Raw genomic sequence first — 23,309 nt, 5'->3', positions numbered from 1 at the left:
CGCGAGGCCCGGTCGCGCGGCGGCGGCGGCGGCGCTGCTCCTGGCCCAGCCGGCGGCGGCCATGGCGGCCGTGCTGTCCCCGCGCCTCTGCGACAGCGACCCCGCCACGCCCGGCGCGCAGTCCCTCAAGGTGAGAGCGGGCGGCGGCGGCCGTGGGGCTGCGGCGCTACAGCCGCCTCGACGGGAGGCCTCGCGCGGCTCCCCCGACTGGGCGCTGAAACCCCCCCTACCCGCCCGCCCCGGGCTCGCCTCACGCCCGCCGGGGGAGCCGGGCGGCCTCCCGCGCCCGAAGTTCGGCTGAGGGCGCGGGTCCGGGGCTGGGTGCCCGGGGCCGCCCTGCTTCCGAAAAGTCCTTCGGCGCCTTTCCGGGGGCGGCGCGGTAGCGCCGCCGCCGGGAAAGTTTGGGTTCGGCCGCGGGCAGTTCCGCGTTGGCCCCGCCGGGCTGCACCGGCGCGTCCCGGGAACCGCGGGCACTTGTGGCGCCGAGTGCTCGCGACGCAGATCGAAACACATCTCGGGTAGTTCAGGCTTCCCAATCGAGTAATAAAGGATCGTTACGTCGATCTTATAATTAATAGACTTACCAGGAGTTCGGAACGTCACCTTTCCTAAGGAAATTTTAGGGGAGGAAGGGGCGTTTTTTTGGCAGCGTTTGACTTGACATGTAAAGAAAGCCACAGAACTATCCCCTTTTTCTTTTTTTTTCTTTTCTTTTTTTTTTAATTGAACAGTAGGAGTCGTTGAACAGCAGCGAGTCTTAGATCGCACTGCCAGTGTTTTCACTTCTGCTAAGTCCTCTGCAACAAACTTACTCATGAGCTTGTGTGATTAAATTTGCTGAAGTTTTATCAAATAAGTAAGCAAAATTGTAAGCGGAGGACATTCATCTCTACTGTGGTATGGGTACTCATTGTTTTAACACTACAAGATTTAATAAAAGAAAAATTACGAAGTGAAAGTAGAAATTGATATGAGGCACTTCCACCAAACTGTCAGGTTGAGATCTATCTTTTAAAGATGTTTTGAAGTCTCTTGGTGGTTTTGGTATAGTAGAGCATTGCTTTGGTCCTGTCTAGCAGTTCAGAAGGTTTGGAGTGCATTAGTATTCTGTGTGGGAAGTAGGGATGAACTGCTGATGAGACATAGCTGTGTCAAAAAATAGCGCAGTATTGTTTTGATTGGGGACTGCTGCTTGGTTTGTCTACCTGAGTTTATACAGCAATGCTAGGAAATGGCGTTACTAGTAATACGAGTGGAGATGCTGCATGCCTAATTCCTTAAGGATGTCTCCATTAAGAAAACAGTTTAATTATATTTTGCTTTCCACTTTTTATTATTGTGTGAAAGATATTCTTCTTGCTCCTTAACAAGAAAGAAAATTTGTGAAGAATTGAGAAAAATGAGAAATAAACCAAAAATACAGGAGACAAATTCTTTTCCCCGATGGCCTGTCTTGATTATAGCATTGTGAAATGTTACATAACCAAAGTAATGTATTCTCATTTGATGGAATATTTCTAAATTGATATTTCAAGTCCTATGATATGTAAAGCCTACTAGAATGAAAGACATTAGCAAACATAAACCTAATAATCATTCTTGGCATTATTAAGTAAGTAAGTGTAATTGGGCTTGATCCATTTATTTCTGACAGGTTAATTCTTCTTGCTTAAACTTTTCATGGAAGTTATAAAATGCGATTCTTTCACGCTGCTCCACTTTAGAGATTCAACTACTTTAAAAAACTGTCTTGTTCTTGACTCTACTACCTTTTACAATAGGCAATTTACTTGGAGTTTTCTGCTTTTTGTATCTCAGTTTTGATCAGACAGGGTTGGTCACTAAATGCTTTGAGAGTTGTTGATGATGCAAGTAGGAGTTGTATAGCATTGTTGGACAACAAAGCAGTGAAAAATTCAAGATCAACTGAGTCACTGGTCTTCTAGATTTTACAGAACTCTGTGTTTTGTTTTGGTCCTTTTTTCTCTTCTTCACCCTTCATTCCCTTTCTTTATATAGATCTCCTGAAATCTGTACACCTGTAACTTAACTTCTGAGCGTTCCCTTGTAATAGCTTTGTTCTATATCTGTTGCAATATGAAGTCGAGTTTTTTCTTTCATTTTTTTTCCTCACAAAACACAAGTCTTTGCTCCTTGCTGTAATCATACTTTTTGTAAACTGTATACCATTCCTTTAATTTTAACTGTATGCCTATAAACGCCTGCATTGCTTTCAATTATATTTTCCCTGATTTTTAAGCATCAGCTCTCAGCAAGGGTTTGGTGTTTTTGTTCTGCACTTGCAGTTTTTGAGAGCTAGTCTGATTAAGTTCCAGAGATAGTTTACATCAGGAATTACTGGCGGTCAGAGCTACAGCTCTGTCTATTCAGTCCACCAGTGCAACAGCTGAGGAACCACCTAACTCTACTTCTGTGCCAGCATGTCTTATGCAGCTGGTTTATAGCAAAGAATAATTTGCTGCATGAGTTGTCCTATGAGTTTTTTGTTAAGAGTACATAGAACAGCTCAGTAGTTCAGGTATATTTAAATTGTGGATTGCTTTGCAATATTTTTTGATGTTTTACACCCTCTGCTGAATACTCTTAATTTTTTAATATTTACCTTCATTTATATTTCAGGATGACACAGAAGAAAATTCCAATGATGGCAGCCAACCATCCAAAAGACGGCGTATGGTCTCAGGGGACAGTTCTCGGAGCTGTGAAACTTCTAGTCAAGACCTTGGGTAATACTATTTTTTACAATTCTCACTTTTTTTATTGCAAGTTTTACTGTATTGTTCAATATGCTTGAGTAAAGCTCTTTTTTCTTTACTTTCATATTCTTCATACATTCTTCTTTCTGAATTGAGGCGATGTTCTATTAATAGCTGGCTGTCTTTTGCTCCCAGCATACTTTAAGGCATTTTATTTTAAAATGCTACAAAAATTGCTGCATCCGATACAAAATCAGAAACATAACTGACATGTTTTTAAAACATTGCATGCTTCTTGAATGAAGCTTTTGACACTGTAGTAGTTTCTTTTCCTGGTGTCCTCTCCACTATAATAGATATCACTTCCTTTATGTTCTGTCTCTTAGCATGCTGATGAATTGTTATTTGGATATTTAAAGTGGTTATTTGATGAATGGTATGTGAAGTTGGGTGTAACAAAGTAACTGGGTGTAACAAAGTGACTTTGAAATGGGTTAACAAGATGAAGTGTTCTGAAGCGCTTGTCCAACTTCATAGTTACTGTTTATTGACATATAAATAAGAATTATTGAATTTTTTTAAATGTAAGTATTACTCTTAAGGATTCTTGTGATTTGTTCTAACGTTGTTCTTATATTTAGATATAGTTATTTTCCTGCTGAAAATTTGATAGAATACAAATGGCCACCAGATGAAACAGGAGAATACTATATGCTACAGGAGCAAGTCAGTGAATATTTGGGTGTAACTTCCTTTAAAAGAAAATATCCAGGTATTTATTTTTAAAGTTTTTCTTCTACAAAATTGTGTCTTTAAACAGATGCAGTCTGTGTCTCTTTGATTATAGCATGAGCCAACTGTTTAAAAAAAGACCTAGCAAAAGCATACTGGATTATATGTGTTGTACTTTTTATTATTGTTACTGGTGTATTGCCAGTGTATCCTATGGTTTTTGAAATAATATAAGATTTTTTGGTATTGCCACTAAAAATTTGTAAAAAAGTCTGATTTGGGGATTATTAGATCAGCAAGTAGCTTTTGAAAATTACCTCAATTTTATTTTTAAGTATTTTGTCGGTCATTTCTTACTATTTAACTATATATTCTGTTTCCTGAATTGTGGCAACTTTCCTACATTGTGGAAGAATTTTAAAACTAATTGTGGAGGTTCTAGTATTTGAGCCTTCATTTTTCAGAATTGTTAAATCTGGAACTTCTATCATAGAATTTATTTTTAAAAGACTGTAGTTTTAATGCTTGTTAATAATTACTGCATCTAAATTCATATCTCATTTTTCTTTAGTTTTCTGTATATCATAACTGCAGGGTACTCAAGAAAATTGACCATGTCCCTACACTGTGTATTAAATTTAAAATTATTTTATAAAACCACAGTATTTGTTGAAGTAGTAGTATAATACAGACTATCTGCCTGGAAACAGAGTTGTCAAAATACTTTGACAGTGTTTATGGAGGAGTCTGAGTAACTGCACACAGTTTTATTGCTCTTTCTTGTTTTCTTTGGAGATTTAGAAAGGCGAGATCTGTCTCACAAGGAGAAACTCTACCTCAGAGAACTAAATGTTATCACAGAGACTCAATGCACACTAGGTAAGAAAACAAATTATTGAGAGTCCTTGTTACAGTATAAAAACTGTGACACACAGAAAAAGAAGGTTCATTTTGGTAGAGGAGAATTGCATCACTCTCAACTGAAAACATAAATTCTGAAATTAAAACTGGTTTATTATTGGTAAATTGGCCATGAAGTATCAATATTCCAGATTTATTATAAAAAAGTATATTTTGGATCTAATTACTTAGAAGAGATTTTGCTAGCTGGTAAGTTAACTTCTAGAACCTTTTTCTCCTAAGAAAGAGATGACCATAATTTTTCAAATAAAAAGTGTATCAGTCTTCTTTTGCTGCATTGGTTGGAGGTCTTAAATGGTCCCACGTCTATATTAGAGACAAGAAGAGTGTATATTAAGGCACTTTAATGTACTTGAAATGGAATGATGTAATTGAGGCTTACATTTAAAGAGCTTGAAGAATGTTTTTCTTACCCTGCTAATATATGTGGTTTGGACACGTTAGAGTTTAAATGATGCCTGCCACATTTTTTTCTGTGTATCATGGGTAAATATGTAAATGTAATGTCATTTTAAATACTAACAATCTTTGCTATACCACCTTTATTTCTCACCTGCCACCTCTGTATTTATTTGACTATACAGATGAGACTATATCTAATTTTTATTAATAGAAGTAAAATGTTATATTCTGTCTCATATATTTATCGATGGGGAGGCATGAACATAATGCTCACAGGCCATTATGGTCGGCAATATGTCAATTTATTATTTAAATCAGTTAACTTCTATACAGTTTAGTTTGTTTAGGGCACATGCTTATAATAAGATGATTGGATACCTCAGTCTGTGCACACGTCTCATGTCCCCAGTTCATTAGACCTGATGTTCTGTCCACGCGATCTGAAATCATCCTTGGCATAGAAACCTCTTTCTAATTAATCTGCTTTTAGGGTTTTACTAAATTTGCAGGTGTTTCATTATCTTCAGTTTCTCAAGGTTTTCTTTCTATAAACATATTATGTTCTCAAACCTTATAATTAGACACACAGCTAACAAGTATAAGCATCACCTATTTTCACACAGTCTATAAGTGTAAACAATACACGCTTGTCACTTCCATGGCAAGCAAGGCCTACAGAGGGCAGGAAAAATTGTTTACAGAAATCTCTCTGTTCTGGCAACATATATTCAACAGAGATGTGTGCTGAGTCAACTATCCTTATTTTTAAGGTTATATTTATAACCGGTGATAGTGACATAAGTCATTCCATTCCATTGTCTGTGTTTGGAGATTAGTTGTATTGGAACTTCTAAAAGAAGAGTTCTGCGTTGTGGCTGCAAACTGAGGAGTTCTGACTTATGAACTTCAGATGCTTTAGTTGGGAGTCAGGAGTCAGTTTGCTGCTGTGAATTGCCCTCATGGTGATTCTTTCTTGATTTGTATGAGACGTTATGTAAACCTCGTAGTTTCAGTAAAGGTTCTGCAGGTTGATTTGATCAGTGTTGGAAACTGAAACTAACAGTTTACTAGGTCCCATCTAGAACAAAGGTTCTGTCTCACTGTGGAGTTCTAAGTAGGTGGTTAAGTCAATCTGAAGGGGTCTGTAGCTGTAAGGAAGAAATGACATGAACCTTGGCTCATTGGGTACAGGCAAAGTAGGTTGTTGTCTTTAGCTGCTCAAAAACTTGAGTTGGTTATTGTGGGATATAAATAACCTACAGTTGCTTTTGCCAGACAGCATCATTATTGCTTTTATCTATTTTAGGTCTAACAGCTTTGCGTAGTGATGAAGTAATTGATCTTATGATTAAGGAATACCCTGCCAAACATGCTGAGTATTCTGTTATACTGCAAGAGAAAGAACGTCAGCGAATAACAGATCATTATAAAGAGTACTCTGTAAGTAATTAGCATATAAGTGAACCGCATCTGTAACACTGAGGGTGAGAAAAGGCTGTTCTCAAACTGATAGTGAAATGTATGCGGATTAATAAAATTGTTTTTATTCCAGCAAATGCAGCAGCAGAACACACAGAAAGTAGAAGCCAGTAAAGTTCCAGAATACATTAAAAAAGCTGCCAAGAAAGCTGCGGAATTCAACAGCAATTTAAACCGAGAGCGGATGGAAGAAAGAAGAGCCTATTTTGATTTACAGACTCATGTAGGCAGATTTAAATTTCTTACCAATGTTAACAGGTAGCTCCTTACTTGTTTTAGTAAAGTTGGTTTTCGTACCATTTTAACTTCTATCAAGGTTTTTCATTATTGTTTCAGTCATGTAGAGACTTACACAGTTTTACTCTTAAATGGGTAATAGTGCTAAAAATAATCTCAAATATATTTAATCTGAAGACGTTTTTAATTTGAAAATACTTGTCTGAGGAAGCTCTAAAAATATCAGTGTTATTTTATTATTATGTCTTTAATCTGATGGTAGAAGAATAAAACTAAGAGGGTTGTTTAGGTTACTAAGAAGCTTCTGTTGCTATTATATCTATGCATATAAATGGCTAATTCTTCTTTGGAATACCTCCAAAATTTTGCCAGAACAATACCTGAAGTAAAAAAGAAAACTATTTATTCTTTGAAAGAGTGTTACTGTCAGTGTTATGCCCTTTTTTTCATTAGATGTTACATTATTTTTGTATTGCATATATTATATGCCTCTGTGACTGATTAAAAAAAATTAGCTGGCATTTTGAAGCAGTACTGTTCTGCTTCTATACAGGCAGCAAAAATTTTCTCTGCAAATTATTACATGGCAGGCTATTGTGGAAATTTTACATCTTTCTGGTATTGACCCATGTTAGAGGCAAGATAGTGGATAATTAATTTTATTTCCTTCTGAGGGAAGGAAGGCTTCTACGTACGCTTCTCCTTTCCTTGTATTTGTATTATTAATGGAACTTTTTATACTGCAGTCTGGTTTCAGACTTAAATGGATGTGTTCTTTCAAACAGTATGGGCCAACAGTGATAATTCATGCTAAGGATGCCACACACAAAAGTTAATGTTTACTGTTTCAATTGCTAGATTTTAATATTAAAATTATTTTTCCTAATACACTCTTTGAAGTAGTCTTACGTAATGTTCATTCAGTTCACTAGATACTTAGGGATTGGATTTAATAAATAATAGTGTTTTGTGACCTCTTCTGTTTTAATGAATTGAATTTCTCGTGGAAGAGCTCAGGTAGCTCTCCCAGTTCAATAAAATTGACTAGTTAAGAAATATTTGGGGGAATAGTTGGTGAGAAAGACTCAACAGTTTGTATGTGAAACAAAAATGTCATTGTTTTATATTAAACAATGCAGATTATCCAGGTGCCTCAAGGAAAATACAAAATCTTACCTACAGAGAGAACAAAGGTTAGTCCTTATCCAGTGGCTCTCATACCCGGCCAGTTCCAGGAGTACTACAAAAGGTATTTTAAAAGCATACCAACTACCAATTCTCTTGCACTTATCTCTTTTCTCTACATGTAGCAGGATGGAAAACATTTCAGTGTCTTTACCGTAAGGTTTTGATTTAATTTTATGTTTGAGACACTTGCTAATCTTGGAAGATGCATAGTGTGACATTTTCTGTTAACAGCAGTCAGTAATGACTGCAAGAGTACTGTCTACCCTGATGTATTGCAGTGCCTAAGATTTGTCCAGCTCAAATATTTACCATGGTAAAAGGAGACATTGATTTCACTCCTGCCACCCTCACAATATTTACTTATCATCTGCTTCTGCATCTGTACCAAGATTAATATTTCTGTGTCAAAGTGTTGTAGTGCTGGCTTGTGATCACATATTTTCTGTGTGACAGTCTTGCTGTCCTTTTTTAAATTTTTAGAAACCCTTAAATTTAAAAAAACATGTTGATTGGTCTTGTGGGATAAATTTGATGTTGGATTTGTGAGAAAGAAAGACATTGCAAGCTGGATCTTTACATTTCATGAAAAATGTGTCCTTGACGGTTTACATAAATTTAAGATATTACTAGTGGCATGCTACCATTGAACAGATACGTACTGATTTGAAGATTTTGTCGAAGTCTTACCATTGTACAACAGAGATGGTATTCATTCTGTACATGCTTGGTTTTTTTTAGAGAAGCTCTTCATCTGCAAGTGCCTTGCTTGTTCCAGTGTGTGTTCATACAGCCCACCCCAAATTTGCATGCTACAGGACATTATTGAAGGACTTCAACTTTATTATACTAATTGAATTAAAATTACTCTATATCATGTTTATTTTCCACTTTTAAGCTGCAAGTGAAACTGCTTATCCATCTCAGTGAAAGACACAACCTTTCAAAATGTACATCAGAATAGTATCCTATTTCTTACAATGCTTGTCATCAGCAGTAAGACGACTTTCACTTTTTTCTTAGTCTTTAAAAAGAAAAAGGGTAGAGTATGGATGTTAAGCTGTATCTGGCTATAAGCAATGTGATTAGATCTTCGCATTCTTCTGAAATTATATTTTTATATATATTTTTCCATTCTCCTTCAATAATTAAGGAATTCAGATGTACAGCTGTGTTCTTTCCTTATCTTTGGATGTATTTGTGTGCCCTGGGTTAAAACTCTACACATGCTATGTGGGCACTGTACATTTATAAACAAAATGTATGGTCTGTTGGGCATAGTAGCGTGGGTTGGTTAAAAATTCGTAGTGGTTCCGTGGTCCCTTTCACAGTTATGGAACATTGCAAATACACTCTCCTGTGTTCTCTGAATATCTGCTCTACAAAGAAGACAAGTACTAGATGGTATCACATTTGGGAGGACAAATGAGTATGTTTCCTGTGTTTTCAGAACTTCACATCTTTATGTGCCTTCCTGAAAAAAAAGAAGTGTTTCTTACTCTTTCTTATTGACATTCTGGTATACTGCATGATTTAATATTTTTGCATCAAGTACACGTGAATTAATTAATTTTATTTATTTAACTTTAGATACTCTCCAGATGAACTTCGTTACTTGCCATTAAACACAGCTCTGTACGAACCTCCTTTGGATCCAGAGCTGCCTGCATTGGACAGTGATGGAGACTCAGATGATGCAGAGGAAGGGCGAGGTGATGAAAAACGGAAAACCAAAGGCAATTCGGTGAGATAAGCTGAAAGTATTCTTGAACAAAATAATACTTTCCCTTCACTTTTGTTAGTTTCACTAGTTTCTTAGTAGAACCTTTCAACATTTCCAAAATGAAAGGAGGACCATTTTGGTATTTTAATTTATCACACTGCTCTCCAACTTTCCACTTTGATCCATTTTTAAAGTAAGTGGAACAAATACTTGAAATTTCAGGCCCTTTCTTCAAATTTTTTTATTTTTTTTTAAGAAATCTTGAAGAAACTTCCCAATGCAGCTCTTCATTGTGCCCTTTCCCCAAGGGGAAGTTGTTGCTAGCATTTCTGAAGAGAATGAACACTGTAGTTCAGGTCACAGTATATTCTGCTGTTTAGAGTCCCACGGAATCTGTCCCTAAAGCAGAGGTGTTTATAATCTCATAACTTTTTGTGACATAGGAGCAGGAAGTACTCAGTACAGAAACAATGACCTTATTTCAATTTAAAAAGAGGGTAAAAAGTGCTGGGTTTTTTGCTTAACAATACATTTTTAAACAGATATTTATGTTCTCTCTACTTACGCAAATGCAAAATTAAGTGTTAGCTGAAAGTTAAGGAAAACTTCCACATACCTACCTTGATAGAGTTTTAAATGCTCGAGAGCAGCTGAGCTTCAAATGAGTTGAGTGCAACTGAACCATTGGTGTATTGGCGTAGTTTGTGTGTTGGTGACAACCACTTTCCAGAGGTTTAACCCTAATTTTAACAGCAATGGAATGTCACAGGTGCATTTACCAGTTTCTAGCTTGATTGATGAACATGTTTGATGGTGGGTATGTATAATTCTAAGTTTTGCCATGTAAATATTTATTTTGTTTGAATTTTGTAAAGATACTCATAACTAAAGAAGAAAGGAAGAGGTCAGCTTGTAGATTAACAGAGGAGAGAGGGCTATTAATACACTGCTTCTGCTTGCATTTTTTGTAGAAGAAATTATATAAACTTAGCATGTTAAATGTCACCTCAAAATTTTGGTTTAATCACACTCCAGCTGTTTTAAAGTTGGTCTTTAACCATTTTTTCCCAGTTTCCATTTCCACTGACAGTCATTCGTGTTAATGGTAAAGAAAAGTAACTGGGCCAAGCAGACTATCCTTTGATTTTTCATAGAAGTTCAGAAGTCTTTTTTAGTGACAGAATGGAGAAGGAAAAATGTCCTTTAGTTTGAAAAGTGTAGAAAAATGTGCAAAATTTATAATCAGATTCCTGTGAAATGGGTTTGGCTGTGGAAGCAGGGGTTCTTTGCTAGTCATTGAGGATGGGCATATAGTTCAGGAAAAACATCTGTTGAACACGGAGGTGGCTTTTGTCAGGCCTCTAAGTTTTGGGCTACCTACCATCTGTCAGATCTCCCTGGTGAGTCCTACACTAGGCTTTATACTTTTTCCTTTTTCACCTTCCCCATTGTTTGAAGTTGGTAGCAGTTTTCCTTTTCTGTAGTGTTTTAATGGGTCTGTCCTAAATAACCCTTCCCCTAAAATAGTGGTGAAACAGAGCATTTCTTGTTGCCACATAGTTTGATTGGCTTTGGTGTTATACCCCTCCATTTGCCCTATGTCTGTTTTGGTTTTAGGCTGATTACTATTATGTTTGTACAGAGCATGTTTTACTGTAGGGCACCATTGTTATTTGGCCTCTTGGGTTTTATTGTAATAAATGTGAATAATCATGCTGCTTCCTTCTGGAGCTTTTTTGGAAGCCTTTATTAACACTTTTCTGAGAAAAGTCTTGTGCTGCTGCTCTTTATTATGCTTACATTGATCTCTCACCCTCTTTGAAACTCTTCTCCTCTTTCTTGCCTCCTCATTCCTCAAAAAAAAAACCTTTAACTGCAACGTAAATCCTGTTGTTTGGTTCTGTATTAAATATGGAAATGTGTTTTGCTCTCGATGGCATTCTTCTGCTGCAGTCCAAATTAAATATTTAGATTGCTCCTGGTGAAAATAGTAGATGAGGGTGGCAGAATAAAAACCTTCACATATTAAATTCAAGGCAGTGCTGTTTGGTAGTACACTTTAAATGCATGACAAGGGCACTTTTAACTTTTTGCTGGCCCTTTACTTTGTAAACAGCATCTTGCATATAATGGATTTCTTGCTGACTTAATGGAAAATGGTTCAAAGAATTACACTGTTGTGCTCTCCACACTGGTGCCAAGACCAACTGGAAAACAGGACTGCTGTTGCTGATGCCAATCTCTTAGCATGAGAAAAAATAGATAATGAATGTTGTGAGCAAAGGTGTTCTAGATTGTGATAAACCCTATGCTTTTGCAGAAGGAATGATGTACCCTTCTCTTACCTTAGTTGGCTCTAAGGGGCATACAAAAGACTTGTCTGTCTATCCAAAAAATAAAAAAATATAGCTATGGTATTTTTATTATAGGACAATTCGTCTGGCAATGTATCTGAAGGTGATTGCGCCACAGACAACCAGGAGGATTCTTTTCAGGGAAGACAAAAAACAAGAGACAAAAGTGCTACTCCAAGAAAAGATGGTTCCAAACGTTCTGTATTACCCAAATCAGTTCCTGGGTACAAGGTAGAAGAAAAAAGCCCCTGACTGAACTTTACTCACCAACCTCTCCCTGAAGTGTTTGGTTTTTTCAATAATATGGAACTTCTGCTTGCTGTACTTCACTCGCTGTTCTCCTGTTGTGTGCTCCATCTGTTCGCTTCCTTATTTCCTTTTTGCTTGTATTTCATGTGGGGCTTTCTGTTACCCTGACTGTACAGTGGCCTCTCTTTTCTGTTAACTTCTTGGATTCCTAGGCAGTAACACTAGAAAAACCCATTGTGGATTTCGCATTGGAAATCTACGTCTTTCTGTCTGCCTTAACACAGCAGTCAAAAGTATGTGTCAGTTTAAAACTATCATTCACTATCCGTTTTTTTTCCCTACTGTTTAGTTAGCAGTGCACCAAGAGACCAGTGCTGTAAAGTGCAGCTGTATGGCTGAACATATTGTTGTGACATTCATTTTAAATATAGCCTTTTATCCTGCGATGTTACAATGTATAACATGGAAGGCAAAAAGCTTACTACAGTCGTATAGGCAACACTACATAACCACTTTAACAGTATATGGAAAATAGCTTTTTATGTAGTTTTTACTACGTAGAAACATTTGTGGGCAATATACTTTTATCTAAGCTAAAAACTTTGTGAGGATGTTAAGACATTTCAGCTGTCAAGCAGTGATTGCCGAACCTAAGACCCAAATCCCCAGTATTCCTGTGTAATAATTTCAGAAATTAAGATAAAAATAAGATTAAGGTAAAAATAAGATTAACATTAAAATAAAAATACTTTTCAGGAGAAATGGGAATTGACATGCATTATTTATATGTTATTATTCTGCATACTGAGACAGGATCTGAATAATCCTGTAACACTTTCAAAGCACATAATTATCTAGTCCTCTTCCACTGAGAGAAATAAGAATTTTCCACTGACTTATGTGGGAGCAGGAATAGACCCATAGAGAGGGAATACACTACGTTAAGATAGGGTTGATTATTTAACAGTCAGGAATACTTGTTGAGACTTACAGGACAAGGAACACTTTTGTCAGTGACAAGTTTGTACCTGCGGAGACACAGTCTCAGCAAAAGTGAGCTGTTGATGGCTTGCATTTTATATTTATAAATATTTACTATCTGTATTTACCAAGTTAATAGTAAATAAACTATAACTTACATCAAGAAGCTAATTTCCAGCAAGAATTGGACAGCTTTGATAAATTTTCTCTACATACACTATCTCTACAAGTTCATAGCAGACAGCAAGCTCCAGTTGCATTTTCTCTTTTCAGGAACTTACTAAGAAATATGTGAACTATGGAGATTTAGACTGTGATTACCATATGTATATTTTTTTATATGTAACTTTGCAAGATGTTGGAGACACGGAATGCATATTCATATTCCCATGAACATGAAATCCAAAGATGAAACCTGAAATTTTGCTTTAGCTTTGTTTAACTTGACATGCCACTGTTTTACAGAAGTTTCATCTAGCTGTGAGATGCTCAAGTGTTTAATTAGTCCAGTCTATTTAATGGCCTTATGAATGCATAAAGAGAGAATTAATGGAGCAGAACTTTCATCAAAGTTCTGAACTTCTAATTGCAGAAGAGCAATAGTAGTATACAGCATTGCATTTTGAAAATGGATTCATGTAACAATTATTTATTGATTCAAAATCACCCATTCTGTTAGTAACAAGGTCTTGCTGTAAACTTACAGTGCCAGATCTTTGCAATGTCAGCATACCCTGCCTGCATCAGCCATCTGATAAGTCAGAGGTGGTGATGTTGTGTTGGAAGGGTGAGAGGATTGGCTTTCTTTTTTGTGGGAATGTTTGAAAGCTTGCGATAAGCCAAATTACATGAGCTGTTTTAACTGGTAAGACAGAATGATTCTTGTTTGTGAGTCTATAAAAATACCAGATAACTGTATACCTACCGTATGTGCCTAAATGTTAAGGCACTTTGAGCTGAAGGCTTAACTAATTTAAAATGTTTTCCCTGTGAATTCTAAGTCTTTATAATACTTTTGTTCTGTATTGTTCTCTAATATTGGACTATTTTTGTAGAACAGTTAATTTTTTGGTTACATGTAGTTAAAATTGAAGGATAATTGCTATGGCATCAGCATACATATGTATAATTAATAGCCACATTATTAATATTACAGGATTCCATACATTTCCACTGAGTTATTTTTGAGTAAAAAAATATCATATTTTATATGGCGTCTTTTTTATTGTCAGTTCTTTAACAAAGAACAATTAGCATGTGTTTTACATTTTGTCATGTTACAAGTAGCGAGTCTTTGTTGCTGCAGGACTGACTACTACAATTGCACACACAGGGTACTGTTAAAAGTACAGATTTTTTGCACATAAAACTGAAATGTATTGAGAATCTATATTTTGCAACACTTCCTGTTTTGGGTCACTGCATATGAAAATGTAATGCTTTGCATTCAGAATAGCATGTTATAAGAATGGTGTAGTTGGAAAGCTGACTTTGAGAGCTGCAGCACAGCAGTGTGGAAGTGAAAACTTACAGAACAGGCAGTCATTGTTTTGACCTTGCATTCATTTTCTCTCCCATCCTTATCCCAATAAGATAAGGGCATAGAAAGCAAAATTTACTCCTAATGAAATGGGATATTGTGACTTCCCATTTAGGTTTGACAGATGTTTTTTATAGCATTTCTAAAAGCCATTTATGGTGGTAGAATTGAGCTGGTTTGAAATATAAATAGTCTTTTTTTTTTTTTTTGTAAATATACTTCCATACTGTTGGAACTTCATTATTACTAGGCTGTGATTTTCATGCCCCCTAACATGCACAGTATCTAATGAATACAATTTAGTGAAGTAAGACTAGATGGAAGCATTGTTAATAAATGCATCTACATCAATGTCTATCTTGAGAGTTACGTGTATCAGAGTGTGAACTGCACATACCCTAACACAGGTAGTGCTCACTTTAGTTTGCCTGGAGAACCAAGGGAGTGTGCTGTTGTATATTAAAGGCAGTAAAATACAAATCTAGAAAAATACAAAGCTAGAAGTCTGATTAGAACTTGCTATTCTAGAAAGGCTTGGTTGTCCTAGAAATAGATTGAAACACAATTAAAAAAAAATAGAATATAGCCTAAACAATAGAAGGGTAAATGCTGCCACGCTGATGAGGTTTAAGCATGTGCCACTTTTGTTGGGAGGAGCAGGGTATAAAGGTATATATGTAGGACACATAGTATAGTTAACAGTAAAAGAGTTTGTATGTGTTTTTGCCTCCATTATATTTATTATTTTGTAGAGATGTTTGTGAATGTTAGACTTCTTTTATTGTTTTATTATATTTATGTATAAAACAGGTTGACTTTGCTTTTTTAAAATAAATAAGCAAAAAAAAGTGTCTATGAATGCCTCTGTCATCTTTTGAAGGAAGTTACCTATTAACATCTGGTGTGGTAGTTTGCTTTTTTGAATAAAACTCTTTAGATCAGACAATTTGAAGTAGGCTGCAGCCATGTTTTGACATAAAAATCAGATTGAAAACTTCAGAAAACTTGAAGCATTGTATCCTGACTAAGAGTGAGTCAAGATTTTAATTATCTCACTAGGTGCCAGGAAAAACTGGCTTGAGAAATAAACACATTTTGAGATAAGTTGTATTGCAAAAGATCTCAGTAATTATTTTTAAATATATATATATTTGTGTTTTCACTTTTTAAATTTACTTTAAACCGCATTCTTCTCCCGATGTGTGTTTGGTAGTTGACTGGGATCCTTCTTGCTTACTGACAAGCTGTTTAGAAGAGGATATGCCTTCAGCTCTCTCTACTAGCTGTGCCTACGCAGCACCATTGTTTTTAAAACAATGGCATTAGTCAGTTTAACATCAGTGAGCACTGCATTAAGTGTAAACTACATTTGTCACTAATGTTGTTATGCAGTGGTCAAAGCTCAACAACACAACTGCTGCCATGTTTCTGAAATTTGGAATGCCGTACTTCTTCCTCAGTGAGGTAAAACTGTTGGTGTATCCCTGGAGTTGGGACACAGAATAGACACATATAGACAAATGTTCCCCATTGTAACAGCCTGCTATTTCTCTTACCCTTTAAATGGATCTCATGGACCCAGACACATTCCACATGATCACTTAGAAAAATTATGCATGTAAATCTGTAGTTAAATGCAAGGCTCTGTTTCTTATAGTGATTATGAGTGGATACAAGAAGGAATAGTAAAAGAGAGAGCTCTGTGTGGCATAGCTAACCAGATAATTTGAAGCTAGATAGAAAAAAATCAAGTTTATTGCTTTTGTAATTAATTTTCTCTATTTAGGGACAAATGTAATGCAAGTAAATTGTATTTAATTTCCTCCATAAACAGGAAATCCACATGGTAGTTCATAATGTAGCATTCTATATTGGAAAAAACTTAGTGAAATTTTTCATCCTGTCATGTTTAGTTTAGGAGCATGTCAGCTGATGAATTCATGGGAAGAAGCAAGTACATGATTTTGATACAGTTTGATTTATATATAACTCACTATGTATGACAAATGGAAAATTTTATGTACTTAATCTATGATTTTTTTTTTCAGTGCCGCTGCTTGTCAGTTATTGTCACGTGTTTTAAGGTTCACACATCCTAACAGTTTATTAATTTTAATAGTTAAGGAGATAGATGACATTTCCTGTTGAATCTGTAAATTCTTCTGGAATAAATTTATAGCCCTCTTCTACCCTTCCAGCCAAAGGTCATTCCAAATGCTATATGTGGAATTTGTCTGAAGGGTAAGGACTCCAACAAGAAAGGAAAAGCTGAAGCTCTTATACATTGCTCCCAGTGTGACAACAGTGGTAAGTATCTGCATACACTCAGTGGATTCCTAAGGGAGTTTGTTGGACAGATCTTTTTGTGGACATATTGAGTGTCCTACACATGTGCAGCAACAGTTCAGTTGCCTTTTCTGTCCCTCATTAAGACTCCATCTCTCTTCCATGTTGTATGTACTAGCACACTGTGGGATCTCACCAGGAGGTGAGCTAAGCTTCAGCTTCGGTAAAAGCAAAGAGTGTAACTAATTTTAAATTTCATTTCAGACATCAAAGTAATAATACTGGTTTTAATCTAGGCCACCCTTCTTGCCTTGATATGACCCCGGAGCTTGTTGCTATGATTAAGACTTATCCTTGGCAATGTATGGAGTGTAAAACGTGCATTATATGTGGGCAGCCTCACCATGAAGAAGAAATGATGTTCTGTGACGTATGTGACCGTGGTTATCACACTTTTTGTGTGGGGCTTGATGCTATCCCTTCAGGTAATAAAGTAAGAGTTACTTGTTCCCTTCACACCTCCTCTGAGTCCTGGGCGCTCTCTCTCAGCATTAATCCATGCACTGCTTTTGAAAGAATAGTTTAAAACAAGTGTGAAGGGTAGCAGTAAGAAATACTGTAGGAAAGCATTCATACTGTAGGACCTGATTTTTTTAATATGCTTTATTTCTGTATATTTGGTTGTGCACAGTTTAACCTGGCAATTCCTGTATAGGAAGTATAATGGGCTTTTGCAACATAAACCAAACAGGCTCACTCAGAACTATTTTTTTTCCATATCCATAGAACACTGAGGGTAATTACCTCTTTTAATGAAAGAAACTTGTAAAAGAGACTGTATTGCTGCATATTGCTAGTGCGTAGCTTTCACATTAATTGTTGGTGCAGCTGTTTCAGCTTCTAAATTCAAAAGTAGTTTCAATATTTGTAAACACCTCTTTAAACCCTTTCCTTCCCTTTTTTACGTAAACATCAAAGCTCTAACTGAAGTACCTCTATGGCAGGCAGGCAGCCTGTACCTTTAAATTACCCAGTCACTCATATCATCTGGCTAACTCAAGGCTGTAGAAAGAAAATAACAGGTGCTATTGTTGCTTTACATGTAATACTAAATCCATGGTAAGTAAGTTTATGAATAAGTATTCTGTGGCAGTGACAGTATGCCCTGTACAGTACTTCAAAAATGCTGTACAGTCCCATTTAGGGAAGCACTGGTGCTAGCTGTCACTTTAGTACAGGTTCTGTGGTTGATTTCACTTTCAGGCTGACTTAAGAATGTAAACAAAATAAATCATATGTCTAAAATCCTATAAAATTACCAAGGCAGCCTTTATGATTCCAGCTGTTGTAATATAAACAGTTAAATGCCTCCCCAACTGCCATTCATTTCTGCTCTGGTTAACTTCCCATAACCTTGAACTATAGTCATTCACCTGAAAATATAACTGGCAACCTTGAGCATTGTTTGTCAAGTCTTATCTAATAACCACCTCCTTAGCAGTGCTGACACTTCTTGAGGTCCATAAGGATTTGTGTAGCCAGTGGTTACATGTAAGGGGTCTGCAAGGGAGCATGAATTGTATATGCTGCTTTATAGAAAAGATGCTTAATTTTAAAGAAACGCACTGGTTTTTTGCATTAAAGGAAGTACTGCAAATAGATAAGCACCTATTAGAATAATGAAAGGTGCATAATTAGATGAGTAACAAACTTAGTTTCCCAATAATTGATAACTTTCTTTTCTTAGGTCGCTGGATTTGTGATTGCTGTCAAAAAGACCCTCCTGTACCCAGAAGAGGAGGAAGAAGGGGGAAAAACAGCAAAGAGGGCTAAAAAAAACCAAAAAACTTGCTCTCCAAAACTTAAATGCACAAATTAAAGTGATACTTCGGTGCTATTTAATCAACCACTCTTAGAGGAACAATACCACTTTTTTTTTTCTTTTTACCAAATAAACTTTTAAATTTGTCTATATAATTATTTCTTTATGATACATGTCACTAATCATGTCCTGTCAGATGTTGAGATAGACAAACCAAATTTCCACTCTGAAAGAGAAGTCTTTCAGTAATGAAATTCAAATTGTACATCCACTACTTGTATAAAATTATAGTAATGTACTTGTTTATTTTAGTGCACTCATCAGTAAGCTCCATGAAAAGAAAACTACAGAGCATTTTAAATATACTCTACTTGCATAGCAACTGGTTATTTTGAAAGACTCAACCAAAGAAAAAATATTCCTGGGAAAAGTAACTTTAGAGGAAGAGTGGGTATGACATGACCTTCTTACAGTGTACTGCAAATTCCTTTCAGCAGAAATTTTCTTTGCAAGCTAATGACTTATGCATAAAGATGTGCTAAAAAAAAGAGATCAATCAAAAAAGCTATAAAGGGAAGTGTAAGAAAGCACCCCTCAAGTTCGAGATACTATATGCTGTGTTGTTTTTAATGAGACATGGAAATGTCATACTGACAAGTAACAACAGCTGAAGGCTCCCTCTCACTACAGTAACAGCAAAGAAGCAACATGCACTTCATTCAGGTCATGGATTTGCAGTGGCGATGAGTGACTGGATAGATCTCTGCTTGACAGATGGCTGACGTGATGCAGAGCACACACAGCCAAAATACAGACCACCTATCCCCTTAGGTGATTGTTTTCTCCTTCCTTTGCCCTAGGCTCCTCAACTTGATGAATACACTCAAACCCATTTCTAGTTAGTTTTAGTAGAGATACTTGCTTGAAAAGCAGCAGGTTTTATTTTTAAATATGCTCTAAATTGAGGATATTTGGGGGGGACTGAAGTGCAGGAGTTTATTTCATTTTTCTTTATAAAAAACAATAGAAAATACTGAATTGGAGTTGATCTTTCTAAGCACCTATTTAAAAGTGAAGTTAACAAGATCCCAACTATACATTCATTTTTAAGCCCTGATCTCTGAAGAGCACTGTAAATACTGTGCTTGCTGCTCATTTTACATATAGGGGAGGATTTACAATATAAAATTAAATATGGCTTTTTCTCCCCGCCTCCTTTCTGGTTTAGGAAATGTAACCTGAATACCTCTTCAGGAAACATGACAAAGAGTATTAAATATTACAGCATGTCATTGATACTCAATTTCACAGGCTGAAGTGTGACTTAGTCCAGTGTGTATCAATTTAAAAAAGAATTTCAAGTATTAATTTCAAGATTCCAATAAGTATAGTCCAGAAAACAGACTCCTCATCCTGAGATTCATCTTCTGTAGACTGTGAGTATTTCTGGTTTGCCTCCATCTCCTCAGGGTTATAAGAAGCCTCACCAAATGGGTACTGTACAACTGTTCGATCGTAGTACACTTTCATTTCAAACTCGCTCTCCAGGTGAGAGGGATGGCCGTAAATCCCTATTCCCACAGGGCGGCGGAAGTGTGCAGGCACGTGGACCATGTCTTGGCCACAGGTTACAGACTGTAACTCGTACTCGTCAAAGCTGGGGTGCAGTGTCACATCAGATACATACAAGTCCGCGTCACCTTTTAAACTTCGCATCTGAAGGACTATCTTTCCCTCGTGATTTAGTCTCAAATAGCTGTAGTTTCCAGCTCCAATCTGACCTTGAACAACATGAAGAAGAATCCATTCCTCAGGTACATCCTCTTCCTCAAAGGCATTTACAAGTAGTACTTGAGCTGTCACACATATTATCAGGACTTTTCTCCAGTGTGCTGCCATGTTGTCTTGGACTCCAAGTTGTACTTGGACTCTTCCTGTGTCCCGTTTGCTACCTTGTGAATACAAAACACAAATCAGATTTTAGTATATTCCCTTCTTGGCAGGAATTGATTTTTTTTTAATGTTGGATTTTTATAAATCCTCTCTAGCCCATACCAAGTTAAACAACTTCAATTAAGTGTGTTCATTAACTTTTATTTTTTAATAGTAACAAAAACTAGTGGTAAGATTCAGAGTTCTTAATCAGATTGAAAATGGCCTGAATTCCGTAAAGTTAAACAGAAATTAATCAAGCCAGTGCTCTTTCATACAGAACTGACACAGAGACTTTAGTTTCATTCTACCTGCATACCTGACAAATCTGACAGGTAACCAGAAGAGATGAAACCCAATAATTATTTTAACTTCAGTTTAAAAAAAACTAAAACAAAACAGTTAAAAAAAGGAAGGCTTTTACATGCTTGGAGAAGCTTAACTTTTTATGAGGTATTTAGGACATCCTATTTGTTTCTTCCATCCTCTCACCTCAACTTCAAAAGACAGTAAAGGTGTAAATCTGGATGTGCACATGAAGCAGTAGGCATTCTGACTTGCACTGGGAATGGAGTTAGAAAGAAAAACATTATCTAATGAGGTAATACATTAATTTATGATTCTGCTGTGTGGCTTGTTTCCAGGGCCAAATTCAGCTTACTGTCCCTGAAAAAAATGCATTTACTTTCAAGATTTTGTTACCCTATAAACACTCAGCCCTTTACAGCACTTGCTTACAGAAGAGAAGGCTGAAAGTACTGGGGCAAGGGGAAGATGGAAATGACTGCTGCAAGATCAAGGCTCCTATACCCTTTTCCCTCCTTGTTGCACAGTCCCAGTTGGGCTGCCTGAGTGTGCCTGCCACACTGCAGTCCTCTGAACAGCTGTGGTCAGTCTGTGCATGCAAAGAAGCAACCTCCCTTCCAAAGAATATAGCTGACTGAATCTGGCGTGCAAATCACAGGAACCACAATCCTACACACGTTCAAGTTTAAGAGCAAGATTCTCATCCCCTCATTCCTTCCATAAGGACACTACAAATATCTTAAACGTGAAAGCTGCCTGTAAGTTGCTTTGTACCCTGCTAGCATCTAAACAAACTCCATTACTTCCACTGAGATGTCACTTAAACCTTAGAGGTCTTACAATTAAACAGATCTACAGGGAAAAAAATGTACAACTATTTCTGTAGTTCCAAGTTTTCTGCCCCAGAGGCCTCTCTACTGCAAAGCCACAATTCTGCAAAGCCAGCACAAAAGACAGAGGCGCAGCATTCGCAGAACCTGCCAGACTGACAAAACTCACTCAACAGCGACAGGAAAGGACAGTCTTTTGTCTCCCCGTATCAGGGAGCTTACTCTCTACCACTTTTACATCAAAGTAGCGATGAAATATCTGAGCGGAGGCACAGGAGGACCTCCACATCTGAGCAGAAAATAATTAAAGTTATCTAGGGACGAACGAAAGCGTCCTGGCGCTGGCGCAGCGCTCGGGAGGAGTGGCGATTCCAGGAGACCTTGGACAGAGCCAGGAACGAGCACCTCTGCCCGCTCCGGCTCGCCCCCGCCTCCCCGCGGGCGGGACACCTTCCGGGGGCAGTGGCGGCTCCGGGGGGCGCGGGGCGGCCCCGGCGGTGGTCTCGGCGTCACCCCGCCGGCCAGGGGCTTGGGCACGGCTCACCTCCGACCTGCCGCGGGGCTCCGGCGACGGCGAGGCCGCGGCCAAGGCGAGGAAGAGCAGCGAGGGCTCCGGGGACGTGCGGCAGCGAAGCGCGGCCGGGGCGCCGCGGGGAAGCCCCTCCCCGGGGCGGGGGCCCGCCCCTGGGCAGCGCGGCGGACGGGAGGAGGCTGGCGCTGAGGAGCCGGCGGGCAGGGCGGGACGCCGCGCCCCCTTGCGCGCTCCGGGGGCCGCTCGGGTGCGCCCCGGCGAGCGCGGCCCGGGGCAGCGGGCAGGGGTCGCTGGGGGCAGGTGGAGCCTCCGCGCCGTCCCCCGATCGCCGCCAGTACCGCCGGCGATCCCGGCCCGCCTCGGGCACCGGCCGCCGCCCTGCTATCGCGAGAGCTGGCGGTGGGGCGGGGCCACGCGGGGCTCCTGAATGAAGGGCCGGGGCGGGCAGGGAGACAGCGCCGGTGTCCGAATGCGGGCGGTGTGCTGCGCCACGCTCAGCGGTCTTCACAATGAAAGCCTAAAATTGGAGAAATTAACTTAATTTAATTAAATTAACTTAAGCTGCACTGAAATGTGCAACGTAATGTGCTTGCCGGGGCATGTGTGTCCCTGCAGGAGTTAGTGACAATTTGTTTGGCTGTCGGCCTAAACCTGGCCTGAGATCACAGAACAGAAGAACACTGCGAAGAGAGAAAAAAATTAAAACAAAATATTGCTTTTCACAGAATCACAAAATGGGTCAGGTTGGGAGGGGCCACAGTGGGTCATCTGGTCCAACCTCCCTGCTCAAGCAGGGTCATCCCAGAGTACGTGGCACAGAATTGCATCCAGATGGTTCTTGAATATTTCCAGTGAGGTAAACTCTACAGCTTCTCTGGGCAATCTGTTCTGATGTGCAGTTACCCAAACGGTAACGGTCTTCTTCACATCGAGGTTGTGAAAAATAGAAACCCAGTCGGGCAATTTCCAATCAGAATTTATTATATGATAAAAGCAAATTCAGCGCTGGGTGATCAGGGAAGGGGTTCAACAACTCCCAACACCTGTCACACCCAAAGAAGACATTTGTTCTACATTTATT

General features: G+C 38.2%; 2 protein-coding genes across 6 annotated transcripts; one reads left to right on the top strand and one right to left on the bottom strand.

The window, feature by feature from the left end:
- Positions 1 to 36: 36 nt before the first annotated feature.
- PHF10 (PHD finger protein 10) lies at positions 37 to 18,844 on the top strand. 4 transcript variants are annotated; one of them, XM_017817485.1, is made up of 12 exons: positions 37 to 130; positions 2,641 to 2,747; positions 3,359 to 3,489; positions 4,251 to 4,328; positions 6,079 to 6,212; positions 6,325 to 6,474; positions 7,628 to 7,737; positions 9,264 to 9,417; positions 11,826 to 11,981; positions 16,719 to 16,827; positions 17,103 to 17,291; positions 18,554 to 18,662. In XM_017817485.1, exons 1-12 carry the CDS (start codon positions 62 to 64, stop codon positions 18,637 to 18,639), a joined length of 1,473 nt encoding a protein of 490 aa, XP_017672974.1. In that variant the 5' UTR covers positions 37 to 61; the 3' UTR covers positions 18,640 to 18,662. The 4 variants fall into 4 exon arrangements, with proteins under 4 accessions (XP_017672974.1, XP_017672973.1, XP_017672977.1 ...); XM_017817484.1 differs by having other exon boundaries at positions 4,245 to 4,328; XM_017817486.1 differs by lacking the exon at positions 37 to 130 and adding an exon at positions 879 to 897 and having other exon boundaries at positions 4,245 to 4,328; positions 18,554 to 18,844.
- A 49-nt stretch (positions 18,845 to 18,893) lies between these two features.
- Positions 18,894 to 22,343, bottom strand: CUNH6orf120 (chromosome unknown C6orf120 homolog). 2 transcript variants are annotated; one of them, XM_017817489.1, is made up of 2 exons: positions 22,241 to 22,343; positions 18,894 to 20,580 (listed from the first exon to the last, which is right to left on the bottom strand). In XM_017817489.1, the coding sequence occupies exon 2, from the start codon at positions 20,525 to 20,527 to the stop codon at positions 19,973 to 19,975; it is 555 nt and encodes a 184-aa protein (XP_017672978.1). In that variant the 5' UTR covers positions 20,528 to 20,580; positions 22,241 to 22,343; the 3' UTR covers positions 18,894 to 19,972. The 2 variants fall into 2 exon arrangements, with proteins under 2 accessions (XP_017672978.1, XP_017672979.1); XM_017817490.1 differs by lacking the exon at positions 22,241 to 22,343 and adding an exon at positions 21,053 to 21,310.
- Between the last annotated feature and the right edge of the window lie 966 nt (positions 22,344 to 23,309).

This window comes from Lepidothrix coronata, unplaced genomic scaffold (assembly GCF_001604755.1).
Source record: "Lepidothrix coronata isolate B3197 unplaced genomic scaffold, Lepidothrix_coronata-1.0 Scaffold61, whole genome shotgun sequence".
Lineage (NCBI taxonomy): Eukaryota > Metazoa > Chordata > Aves > Passeriformes > Pipridae > Lepidothrix > Lepidothrix coronata.
This window is presented reverse-complemented; position numbering and strand designations above follow the sequence as displayed.